Source organism: Atractosteus spatula, chromosome 9, assembly GCF_055471065.1.
Source record: "Atractosteus spatula isolate fAtrSpa1 chromosome 9, fAtrSpa1.hap1, whole genome shotgun sequence".
Lineage (NCBI taxonomy): Eukaryota > Metazoa > Chordata > Actinopteri > Semionotiformes > Lepisosteidae > Atractosteus > Atractosteus spatula.
The window spans coordinates 6,893,108-6,906,713 of NC_142714.1; the positions used below are offsets into that span (position 1 = coordinate 6,893,108).

Consider the following 13,606-nt stretch of genomic DNA (forward strand, 5'->3'; position numbering starts at 1 on the left):
TTTCGGAAAACCAAAATGACTATGGCCCTCATACCTTATATTTTATAGTTTTATTGTTAGTAGCATTTTTACAGTCCTTCGACTGGAGATGCTGGAGTTTCATGTTTCAGAGCAAAAGTAAGTCTCTCCAGCTGAACTCTTCCGAGAGTCCTTTCTTCCCTCCTGCCTCGCTACATTGGTCATTCGCTTACGTACGGACCATCAGTTTTCTCTTAAAGGTTAAAGTCCAGAGCTCTGATCACGAACAACTCCCGCTATAGTGTCCATTTTTAGACGACCTTCCTCTACAAACAATACAACGGGCGTCTGACTGAAATGAAGTATAGGCAGTTCACGTGTTCCGTGGGAGTTCCTGTTCAAATATTTCTTCATATCAGGTAGACCTGCCATCGAGACGTACTGTAGCCTACCTATTCTCAGTTTGGTGAGAGTAACTCCAGCCACGAACATGATCATTTCAGGAATGTGAAGGAATACACTGTACGCGAGCGAATATAGGACTTCCAGAGGCAATCATTCAGTCTGATTGGACAGAAATACACCCCTGCAATCCCTGAGGACTCCTCACTCTGCTCTTCCTGAACAGGTTGGAAAACCACAAGAAGCAGAGGCAGATGCGCTTCATTCCGTGTTACTTTTCATTTTTATGATACGGCCGCACCGTTGCCCATCTTGCTAAAGTCGGCGCTGAAAAAAAATACTTTGATGTGGTTGTAAACTCTGATGTAACCGTGGCACTCTCAACGGAAGGTCATTTTTGATCCAGAGGGGTGTTGGGTTTTTTTCTTTGGTCTCTAATCAATTCAGGTGGACAGAAAAAAAGAGCAAGGGCTCCATCTGTCTGTTCTTTCCCATTTTCTCTTAGCCTATGCGCAAATCGGCACTCTCTCTCCCTCTCTCACCCACCGCCTCTGTGCCAACTATAGACGCTCGCAACCTCTCTGCAGGCTTACAGTCAGATACATCAGGGTAGCGCCTAGCGGAGCCCGATCCTTCTCTGCTGGGAAAAAAAAAAACACGGAATATTGACTTCCAAGTGCAGAAGGGAGATCTCTGAAAGGTAAGCCGATACATTTCTTCGTGTACTGCCGACTTAGTTATACGTAGTTATATTCATCTCCAGTAAATAGAATCGTCTAAGTTCGCCGATGTAGGCAGTCCGAAACTTGTGGCTCTGTTGCAGTTCACGGTACCAGTATATTTCAGTCTTGGAGGGACTGGTGTGTAACAAGTGTGTGGTGTAAGGAGTTATTTCAGCAAGTGTCAAATAATGAAGAAAATCAGACAGATATCAATAGACACCCAGTGAGGTGTTCAGACAGCAGGATTTGTTTTATGGCAGTAATTTCCTGAAATAAGCGTCGCACCTCGCACCTCGCCGACGGACTGGTGGTGGGGAAAACTGACCGACTATGGATCTACAATAACAATAAGATAAAGCGTCTCTGTGTGTGGTCTGTGACGAAAACATGTATGTTTTTTTTAAAAGTGCGATATCTATTTTTACATGTCAAAAACACACCTCAAACATAATACCGACTTTTCTACAGTGGCCTGTATTAAAATCAAAATAAAAAGTGTTGTGAGAAAATGATTTATTAATTTTCAGCAAAGCTGTATGGCGACGGGATACTCTTGACTGCGCGTGATATCTGATGTGCACTGTTGTATATTTCCAGTGCGAATATAAAACATTGATTATATAACTACCTTCCCACCTCTACTATACTGTAGCAATACTCATAAGACCTCAACAAAATGAAAAATACCGCCGTTGTATCAGATTATTTATAATGTAAATGTGCATTTACACGTATTCAACTTCCTTAGCAAGTCAAACGCTGAAATTTTAGCAGTACAGATCTATCATGCATTTCTATTAGAACACCTACAGCACTGCTCTCGTTCAGTTTTCATTTAAATTATTTTCCATTTAGAAACACATTTAATTATGCAAATGCAGAGTTATTTTCTAGCCTGTTTCTCCTTCCAGCTTTGAACGTTTGTTCTTCCAGACGGATCTCCTCTGTTTTTTTTCCCCCCTCTAATAATTCACCATATATGTGGTACGATTTGAACGCGTGTTTATAAAAAGTGCCTTCTCGAGTAAAAACAATCATTTCATTTTGTTAATGGGTCCTGCATTGCATGTATCCACGCAAAGAGAAGTGTTCAGATAAAAATAATAAAATGGGTGAAATAGGATCAGTACAATTGCTTTTATGTGTCGGTGCAGGTTATTGGGTATTGCTTACATTCCTTCGGTTTTTAATTAAACTTTCTTTCAGTTCGTGGAAACCCAGAGTGACTGTGAAAAGTGCAATCTGTATGCGCCTTTGCTGTCTGTCATATGAATTCACCTTGTTCAATAATTGACAAACACCACTTCGTACTCGTCCAGTCCCTTCATGCGTCACAGCTCCCACTCAGGAAGGGTTCATCAAAGTGAAATGTTTCTGATTTATGGTGCTTGCCCACTTGAGTTATTTCTGATGTGATGGGAATATGAAAGCAAACAGAATGAGATAATCCGGAAGCCCGGGATCGGAAGCTTTTCCAAGACACCAGAACACCCCCTCAAAAAGTATCCCATCAGATTTTCCATGTGAAAAAATGTTTGATAGAAAACCGCAGGATTTTCTCAGGGCAATTTCTTCAGCTGGTGCGTCTGTGCTTGGTGGATCTGACTGTGACGTGTCCAGTCCTTCCTAATTTACAGGGACACGCTGATGTGACTGGTTGAAAATGACTTCTTAACAGGCTTTTCAGCTTCCTTGGTAACTGAAGAGTGGTGTGCCTCTTTTCGTTCTGTTTTTGTGTACCTGATGTGAAGAAAATAGCAACCAGCTCTTTGTTTTGGAGAACTCTATCACAGAGAAGTGACAAATTCACAAAAGGCTGCCTGTTCCCCAAACTCACAACAGGCTGCCTGATGCACAGAGCTCAAAACAAGCAGCCAGTTCCCCAAATTCACGACAACTGCCTGATACCCAAACTCATAACAGGCTGCCTGTTACAAAGAGATCACGACAGGTTGCCTGTTGCCCAGAACTCACCACAGGCTGCTTGTTGCATGCACTGTCCAAACATATTCACTAGGATAAATATGCACCATCCAAAACTGCTGTAACCCATGATGATTGTAGCATGACTGCTACATGAATATAAGGTGCATTTATTGTTTAAAGGGTGATCTCATGGAGCATCAATAAATACTTGGACATTAATAAAGGCCCCTCAAGTCAAAGAATAGTACTGATTACAGTTCATAAAAGGGGTATTCCCAGTATGGATGTATTGACACTAATAAAGCTATTGCCAGGTCCAGTAGTTATAAATAAGATGTGAGTGTTTTAATACCACAAAGACTTAACAAGGAACAGAACCACATCAAATATTATGACATGAAGTGGGCAATCTATGTCCTGAAAGGACAGAGTGCCTGCAGGTTCTTTCCATCACAGATCTTAATGAGCTAATTCAGCTTTTTATTGGCATAATTAGCCCAGTTCAATGGCTTCTCCCAGTTCTTCAGGCCCTGGTGGTTTAACAAGACCTAGATAACCTGAACACACACCAGTCCACCAGGATCAGGATTACCCATCTCTGCTTTTAGTAGAAGCACAGGCAACGCAATACTTCCTTTTCTTCTATATGAGACTCAGGGGTCTCTGAACCAACTCTTTTGAAGATTCTTGTTCTTTAATGTGAAGTCACTGGTCTGTCTTCTCTGTCCTGTGCACGACTGCAAATGCTGCTCTGGCTCTTGCACATTTACTTGCACATTGCTGTCGATGCTGCTCGGCTACAGACAGCATGACTTACTTTTTCACACCTATCCTGCTATTCCAGCCTCTGATTTGTCTTGTATGATCAGCACTGCACGGTTTTCTCTGTAGCGTGAAGTTGTCTGTCTCAGCTCACTGTGAGTTTTTCGTGTGCCTGTTCAGTGTGTTTGGCACACTTCAGGTATCTTGCTGCATCTAGAGTGGTTGTGATAAATAAGATAATTGTTTTTTAACTGAGCAGTGACACAGAGAGATGCTTCCCCTTTCTCGTCCTGCGGACGTGCTGTGCTGTGTGAGCGGTTGTCTCAAGCTGTAGATAACAGAAGCCCGTTGCATTGTGACAGTGTCACAGGCACCCAAAAAGAAGCCTCAAAAAGAAAAGCAAGAACAAGACTGCTGCCTGTTGCCCAAACCAGCTATTTAAAACAATAGATTTTATGTGCTTTACTTTGCTCCACTTTCTACGCTGGAGTTAAACAACAGTTTTGCACTGACCCTAATGTTGCATTGTTGCTCTATGCTCTAACCCCATTCCCCCCCCCCCTCAAGGCCCCAGGGAAGAAGAGAGCTGGGTTCTTTTAGGAAATGTTTTCGTGTTGCGCTACAGACTGATCATTGGCCTCAGAAGTCTTCCCAGATAGCCGCATTCACAACAGACTGCCTGTTGCCCAGAGCTCACAACTGGGTACCAGTTGCGTAAACTCACGACAGGCTGCCTGTTACCCGAAGATCACTCCAGGTTGCCTCTTAGCCAGAACTCACGCCAGGCTGCCTCTTACCCAGAATTCACGACAGGCTGCCTCTTACCCAGAACTCACGACAGGCTGCCTGTTACCCAGAGATCACGCCAGGTTGTCTCTTACCCTGAACTCACAACAGGTTGACTGTTGTGAAGAATCTGCCCACTGTGCAGAATCCTCTTGGTTCAAACCCTCATCTCCTCAGTGAGAGAATATCTGTCCCAGCATTCCCTGTCTACACCAGCTTGACACACAGCACAGGATTAAGTTGCTCTGGAAAATAATCAGATTTTACTCAAGTATCATTTGTTACAATGTAATCCCCGATGTAGAGTTTGACGCACAGATTAATTTTGACGTTTCTGTTCCAAATGTAGGAAATAAGAAAGTTTTATGGCAATGAATATTCCCTGATCCTCTCTATTCCAAAGATTTCCGTTATTCCAGTTTCTGGAGGGCCTGGCGTCTCCTGGTTTTTGTTTTACCTACATTGTCAGTTCCGTAATTGGTTTAGTTGACTTAATTAACTTACTTTACTTAACTGCATAAGTGTAATACCTCTCACCAGGCTCTGAGGTGATTTATAGGTAACTACAGTATATCTTTAAAATTAGCATCTTGTGTTACCAACTCTAAAAAAGCCTTAAGAAAAAACCCTGTATGTGCCTTATCTATAAAATAAATTAGGTTAATTGTTTAATTGAGTATCCAGGCTGAAACAGTAAACAAAAGACATAAGCCCCCCAGGAGCTGAGAAACCATTCCTCTAGACTCACAAGACCAGCCAATCAAATTACTGACCAGAACTAGGACAAGGCAGTATTATCTAACATTCCTATTCACACCAGGGATATTTGGAAACAGGAGGGTGTTTAAGTCAGTTTTAATTTAATTATTTAATTATTCCACCCTCACATGCAAAAATTACATGAACAATCGGAAAACGGCCACTCGAAGCCGTGAAGTGTTGCTCTCCAACTAAATGACATCCAATTGCGACAATAAGGTTTCCATGGCAACCCAAGGGTAATGTACACAATTTGCACGGATGGGCAGCTGGGAGTGACTTTGTGGCCGACCAACAATCCCGATGTTCAGCTCTGGCCTGACAGGACAGCCCTCTGCTTTGAATTCGACTCTCTCTGAAGAGCTGGAGGTGCTGTAGTAACAGGGTACCGCGAGACAGTGCACTAGAAACCTCATTGTTTTGCTGCAGGACGGGGTCGTCACCTCTTGAATTTCAGCAATCACAATTAATTGCTTCTGTGCCCAAAAGGAGAGAGAGAGAGACAGGGGGAAGAGAGAGAGAATGAACCATCCCGAGTTTGGTAATGGCTTTCAAATACTTCAATGGAGTGAGCAAATCACATTAAAAAGTGCTATTTAAAAAAAAAACCAACAATAACTGAACGGTAGTGGCTGAGGAATCTCTGCATAAACAGTCTTAACCTCCACAAAAGTCTGACAAATCTGTCTGTACAACATGTCACTGAGGGCTGTGCTTCTCTCATACTGCAGAGCAGTTTTTCTTTCACCTAGCTGAAAACACATATGTTTCCCCATGGTGGGTTGGCTTTTAAATTGAGCCGGTAGCTATGTGTGAATCTGCGACTTGTTCCCGGTATGTTTCTAACAGGAGCCACAGTGCTGGCCTCCAAACAGTCTTCAGCAGTTTGATTCCAGCACTAAAGATCTGAGACACTTGCTCCAAGCTTTTGCAAAACGTGGGCTAAAACGCAAATGATCTCTGTTAGTCATGCTTGCCTGTGTGGATTGAGGGTGGTTAGAGAGAGTTTGTGAGATTGCTCACATAGCAATACGTGAGCACACCGCACATATAGAGCTATATGGGTGTCAGGGACACATTTACATACTGAGCTGCATGTGAAAGCACAAGGAAGATACGAATCAAAGCAATGCAGAGAAATTTGAACATTGACATTTTCCATAACAGCAGCTGCTTTCGCATTCGTACAAATAACCTGTTTTAAGGAGCCTGTTGTAGAGGAAAATAGTGCCTTCAGAGTCACTTAATGTAAGACACCAGTTTTTAAACAGATACAGTATATACCGTAGCTGTTTACAGTATGTTTCACTGCAACCATTTTAATAGTTTCAATGGAAACACTCTCCAGCATCCTCAGACAGGTTTACAAATCACATCAGAGAGGCTATTCAGCAAAGGGTATGCAGAACAGGTGAGGTAATCCAGTTCTCTTTCAAGTGCACTTTGTCCTGGCCTTTCATAAGTATTCAAGTCTTTGTAACTCCCGAAAATCTCTGTACTTTCCCGATGAAAAGTAAAATGCAGAACAAAACATGATTGCATGTTGGCAGAGCTGAAAGCTGGAGAGAGCAGTGTATTTTATTGCTTATGTAATGATCTGATTATTTATTGCTTATGTAATGATCTGATAAAGAGATCTCATAGAAATGGTTCTATGAGCAAAAATGGACTAAGCAATCTCTTAAACATTCCGTGAGGCCAAAACACAAGATTCACACTATTTTTCTTCTGAAGAAATAAATTGTCTCCAGAGACTTTGCCCTGTGTCAGAGGTCTTTTTGTGCCTAAGCCACACGTCCAGACTGGATCTGTCATGACTTTGAGTTATCCACTATCTAGACGGACAGCAGTGCTAATTAGAACCTTGATAGAAGAGCAGAACAGAGCTTTAGTATCTGGTTCTAAAAATACACTGAAACCAATGTAGTGAGTCCAGCACTAGAGGTATACATGTATACCATTCTTCGCCTTGATTATGCAAAACCTGCATTCATTTAATAAATTCTGTACTTTTGATTTTAGCTGTTGGAGTATTTCTATTGGAAGTCCACTAATGCCATGGAGGTTTTGTCTGTGCAGAATGACAGAGGTACTGAACACCTGTGAGCCTGCGATGGAGGACTTCAGCGTGGGCGCAGCCTCAGAGGAGCAGGGCATCTCCTTCCAGGTGCGTTAGAGGTCTTCATCTCATCACTGAAGAGACAGGTGTCCACGCCTGCTCAGACACCAAGGGAAACAGTCGCCAGCCACCCTATGTTTCAGTTCATTCCAAGACAGAGTTTTGACAAAAGCATTAGTTTGTCCATCTAGCTGTTTTATACAGTAAATGCTCCTTTCCATTCAGAGTTGCGGAGGAGCCAGAGCCTATCCCAGCAAGCAGCGGGCGCAAGGCTGGGTACACCCTGGACGGGGAAGCCAGTTTACCTGCTTGATAAATTGATCATCTATTCCATAAGCCAATTTAAGGAAAACAGGAAACTTGTCTGTTGGAGTGCTTGTGATAGGGAGTGATTTCAAACTCTCAAGCAAGTGTGAGGGATATTTAACAGGAGTCGTTTGCTTTCAGTATTAAAATTTTCCTTATTGTTACTACTACTAAAATAATAATAATAATAATAATAATAATAATAATAATAATAATAATAATGTTTTGTTTATGAAATTGTCATTAGTACATGTTCTAGGAAATTTTATCAAAAACTCCGAATTAAATGAGAAACTCATTAACTTTACCAGCTGCAGCTGACATATCAATTATTAGAACGAAGTGCTTAGTTCCTGGCTTCTAGGATCTAAAAGATTCATTCAAAATGTGAATGATAAATGAGCCTTTTAAATATTAACGGAGGTAATCAACGGAGTTGAGATCTGTGACTTTGGTAACAAACATGGCTTTGTCAATAGTGAAGCTGGCAGGTTAAGGGAAATCACTGTTAATCTGTATTTTTTACATGTATAAGTATTCTTCATCCCAGTGAATCATATAACATTCAACCTCAGCTAAACACTCGCCTTCACAGAATCACTGCTAATTAGCTGTAAACACCGAGCCTTTACCACAAACATCCTCTCACTCTCTGAAGAGTGATGCGGATGTTTTAAACCCTTTTATCACAGACGCTTCGGAAAATATTACTGTCTTTAACCCTATTCTCTTTCTGTGCTAACATTTTTGAGAAATACCCAAATGAAGTGCTTGCATAATGTATTCATATTACATATTTATACTTAGAAATAAAAGACATCATGGCAGTTTATTCATTTATATTTAGATTTCGATACGGCCCGCAGGGCGTACACTATGTATTTAGAGGGCTAGAAACACTGCTTCAGTTTGTCTTCCCCATGCGACGTGACAGGTTCTCCGTGCTCGTGCAGGAGCTAAGAATAACAGCTGCCCTCTGGGGCCGTGCGCGGTCAGATTTTCCCAGATTCCCACGAGAGGTATCCCAAGCTGTCCAAGAGGCTGCCGTCCATTGTGGTGGAGCCAACGGAGAGCGGGGAGGTGGAGAGCGGCGAGCTGCGCTGGCCCCCCGATGACCTGAGCACCACGGAGCCCGTCGCGGAGGCCCCGCTGGGCCAGCCCCCTGCGCCCCATCCCACAGCAGGTAGGACCCACCCACAGCGGGCTGCCCGGGTGAGAGCCTCGGCCCAGGGCTGGAATTACCTCGTCTCCTGGCTCTCGGTACCCAGCACACTCCGGGACCTTAGAGGCGCCCTGGCGCACACTGCACCCAGACAGGTTGTTAGTGGGTGGGGCAAAAAACCCGTTTCACAACTCTCCAGGTGACAGCTCGCCCAGGTGTCGAGGATTGTCTGCGAAACGGGAAGTGACAGGACTGGTTGCATTTTTGATTGAGTCTATCGTGAGCTTGTTTGTGCAGATCAGCTGCACACGCGCTTAGCTGCAAAAACGATTACAATGGCACCCTTCGCTCTGACGCGGTGTTGGCCTCCATGGGAAACGGGAAAGCTTGCTTTCCCCGAAACGTGACCCCCCCCGTCCTGCGAAGGTCACTGCCTACCTATCTCTTGAGGGTATTATACAAAACAAGCTTTGAAGGATCAGTCAGACAGAATGTTTGCATATGCAAAAACCCTCATCTTTCCATGTTGTCAACAGAAATAAACAGGAATCAGGTGGTGATCGTAAAGCAGGCTAGTTTTCTGTGCTTTTTTTGTCCGAGATACGGTAAGGCTTCTCACTGACGGGGGACTGCATTTCCTCCATCATTATCAAGCTTTGACCTCTCGTTCATTGCTTGAAGTAGCTGGGAAATTCTTTGAGTCTGGTGCCACTGTGGGATCTCATGGTATCAGACCACCAGGGGGTGGTGCACATTGAAACCAGCCCACGAGGTTCATTATTCTGCAGTGAAAGACTGATTTATTTATAATTTGTTTTAACTGGAAATGAAAGAATCCAGCTCATAATCACCTGCCTCCTACACTAGACAACGGTGCTATTTGCAGAGACTTGGCTCCATGCAAGCTGTGCATGTTAGTACTTTGTCCTCTTCCTCCAACTGTCATCACTGTCCTTGCAAATGGGTGTTATCTCCTTCAGAGACCTGTTATGCCAGGACTCAGAGTGTGCCTTGTCACTTGCAGTAAGTTCCCTCTTGATCACAGATGCTATACTGGGAATCAATGTGTTCGCACATCCCAAGGTTACTGACAAGTTTCTCCATTTAGAAATTGAGGGTTTTCACATTTTTCCACTATTTTAAGCTCCTGTAACACATGCAGGCTGAGGGACATGCCATAACGGAAGGCCAGATTCCTCGGAAACTGTGACATCCACAGCACAGTGGCAGAGCTGAAATTTAAGGCAGATTCTATCAAGAGTCAGATGAACAGTTTGAAACGGGGAGGACGGGGGGGCATTTTCTCTGCCCCCCTGCACAGACCTCACCTCGGGTCAGCCACACCACGGGCACATCGTGGCCAGAGACAGAATAACACGTGATATAACAGGGCAGGCAACAGGCCATCATACTGTACAGCAGCCACTACCGCCACACGTTCTTCTGAGTGGAAGTTGGCTTTTGGACACGTGCTCCTGGTTATGTCTTCTTCGAGCTGTCTGGCCCCCTGCTGGGCCGGGTCTCAATGGCATCTGTGTTTCCAGATGACGACGCCTCGCGGGGCACCCAGGAAGCCAGAGCTGTGGCGGACAGCCCAGTGGAGGGAGGCTCTAACTGAAGCGCAGCGCCCCGCCAGCTCCAGCTCTCACTGTGAATGTCTCCAGGCAGACAGGAGCCATGAGGACCGACAGGGGGCAGCCTGAACACTAGGCCCAGACACCTGCGGGACGGCCCTTGTTCTTCATGGTTGGGCACAGCCCTGCAAACTGTCTTAAATAGCTCACATGTGCCAAACTGTGGTGGTAGCTACAGTACTGTGTATAAATGTCTAGTTGACTTCCTTCAAACCTTGTCCAAATTAGAAGCATTAACTTTAGTCACTTAAAACTACAAACATCTTTTTTGTTGCCCCCCCGGAGCATCCTTTTATGTCTTAAATTTTTTCTTTCAATCTCTAACGTTTTTGCTGTTCTTTGTTAAAATTAGCCTCTTGTCAGGTCCACACAGCTAATGCTCTAGGTGCTCCTTCCTTGCTCTGTACAGAAACCGCTCAAGTCTTTCAGATGTTGGTGTATTGGCTGCCCTTTCATTTTTCTTTGCAGATATCTGGCAGGAGCACTCCATTACGCTTTGTGTAAATCGAATGTTGGAAACGCAGTATTTAAGTGTTTGTTTCATCTCTTTCATCATTTTTTTTTTCCAGATGCATTCCAGGGTTTGGTGATTGTAGGTGGGGAGTTCTCTGATCATTAAAATACACACAGAGGCAGAGGGAAAAAAAAAAATCTTCCCCTTTAATTTCAAGTTGGCTGTCCGTGGATGTTAAGGCACACTTGTGTGTTTTGCATTGACCACATTAATGCCTCAGATGGAAAAATCGTGGCATGTGTCTCCATGGATCTGAAGAAATTGTGTTTTTTTTTTTCCCACAAGGGGTATTTTAAGTCCTGAGGTCCATGGGAGGGAGCACATGCAAAAAAAAAACTCTTTGGAAAAGATGGGACTCTCTGGATGAAAAAACACAGCTGGCACTGGCTGTTTTAACTGTGTAGATATTAACTTTTTATTAAAACTTTATAGATTGGCTTCACAAGCTTTTTAAAAAAAGCTGTCACGCAAGAACATTCCATTTGCAGTACATACGGTTGTGTGATTCTTCTAAGTAGTCTGCACGATAAACACCTTATTCGCTCCATAGTGCAAGTCTGTGCGCAATCTTTAAGGCTGTGGAGGTTGGATGGGGATTGTGATCACAAAAGCACAATGACTGTTCTCTGCCCTTGTGCTAAACCTCGAACTGTGCCTTCTGTCCCAGCTGGTAGCCTAGCTTGGTGTAGGGAGTCTCAGAGGGCAGTAACGTCCACAAAAAACGACATAAATATCAATTGTTATTTGTATAACAATGACCAATGTGCGTATAGTAATAATTCACTTGAAGATTCTATTTTATGTAGTACAAACACGTTTTTCTTTGTTGCTGAACTGTATAAAGGAAATTTTAAGTTTGTATTAATTATTAAAACTGCATTGACCGATTTTAATTGTATAAACACCTTTCCTGAATATCTGGATATGTTGCTGAAACCAACAGTTAGAACAACTTTATAATAAATTCTAGTGTTGAACAGGACTGGAGATGCGGTGTGTTTTCTTTAACTTGAATGGGAAGTATAAGCTGTGTGGACGTGACGGACAATGTGAACAAAGCTCGCCACAAACTGGGTGAAGCAGGGTTATTTACCCGAGAGAACAGCACGTCTTCTAGGGTGTTTTCGCTGACGACGTCCACGAGAGCTGTCAGACTCCATTCATTTCCTCACGGAGACCTCAGGTGACGCTTCTCAAGAACACGACCGAGCTGCTCCCCTCTACGCTAACGTCTCCGAGCTGACCCAGTCCTCCATCGCCAACCAAGCTCAGCTGCTACCGGTTAGGCATTCTGCAGACCTCGAAATCGCAAACAGTAGCTAAAGAGAGAAAATAATTTTGGAAAAAAAGTTGCACGTTGACGGCCGTAGTTCAAATAAAAATATATAAACATTTTAAGACTTCTGTTACTTCGGGTTTCGTCTTACTGTATGCCCATTTGTGTAAATCTTAAATAATTTTCCTTACGTCAGTAGGGTCTGACCATTCCGCCGCTTGAACTAGAACAAGAGCTCTCGGAGGACCGGGGTTGAAATTGTCTTTTCTTCTCGCGTTTACCGGCCGCCGCCTGAAGCAAATTCGCGATCTCAGTGCAGTTTAATTCCCGTTTACTATCGAGCAAGCTGACGAAAACAGGTAAAAAACCCACTCGGTGTGCGCATGGGTCAGGTGTGTCAGTGAAGCAGTGTGACATGTCTTTGCTTTGAGGTTACGGCCTTGACGTCAATTTAAGCACGTTTGGTGTGAAGCTTGTGACAGATGTACACTTTAACACTTGTACACTGTAAGTACACTTTTAAGAGTGAAAAGATCAGGAAATGCATGTCGGCATAAAAAAAACTGCTTTTTTAAATTATGGTTTAAAGTACACGGGTAAGGTCAAAAGTGAAGTGTCAGATTATACCACCAATTTCGCTGCAATCTTCAGGTGTTAATAACTGATACAGGGGCCTGGTCGAGATGTCTCCCTCGGTTGTTTCTTGACTGACGTTACCACCGGGCTTAGATCAGAGTGGAGCCTGGGGCACTCAGTATACAAAACCACTTGGCAGAACAGGCTACCTGCAAGAATTCCAAGGTCATTAAAATAAACTATAACAGTCCTCTGATTCAATGGTTTCTGCTCTGAGGAAGTTGTAGCTGTCAAGTGAGTAATTGTTTGTAGAAACTAGAACTTAAACAATCCCTGAAGAATTTTTACAAAAACTTATCTATGTAAGATAATGACAGGTTAGGTCAACCCTTCTAGTCTATTAACCTTTAATTTATTTTGTTTTTGTTTAAGATCCTGTCATGACAACCACTTGAAAGCGCTTCAACAAAGGAACAGATCACTCTGGGGAACTGAAAGGCTTTGTGAGGTAGAGCCGTGAACATAGTAAAACAGGCTGACAAGTCTCAGCCTGAGTAATTAACCTGCAAAAACAAAACGAGATAACAACAGGGCATGAAGACCTGGTGACAAAAGTAATAAGTAATAGAGGGGCGCCTTTCTGTGAACTCTGAAAGTTGTTCCCTAATGTGAGCAGAGATGAGGGACAAAGGCAGCTTCCTCCT

The 13,606-nt window shown here is 43.4% G+C and overlaps 1 protein-coding gene across 2 annotated transcripts; it reads left to right on the plus strand.

Annotated features, from left to right (window-relative positions):
• The first annotated feature begins 364 nt into the window (after window positions 1-364).
• On the plus strand, window positions 365-12,032 carry LOC148828034 (protein LBH). Of its 2 annotated transcripts, none has more exons than XM_088924603.1 (4): window positions 365-377; window positions 7,395-7,482; window positions 8,737-8,923; window positions 10,447-12,032. In XM_088924603.1, exons 2-4 carry the CDS (start codon window positions 7,396-7,398, stop codon window positions 10,518-10,520), a joined length of 348 nt encoding a protein of 115 aa, XP_088780729.1. In that variant the 5' UTR covers window positions 365-377; window position 7,395; the 3' UTR covers window positions 10,521-12,032. The 2 variants fall into 2 exon arrangements, with proteins under 2 accessions (XP_088780729.1, XP_088780728.1); XM_088924602.1 differs by lacking the exon at window positions 365-377 and adding an exon at window positions 399-1,060.
• The last annotated feature ends 1,574 nt before the right edge of the window (window positions 12,033-13,606 follow it).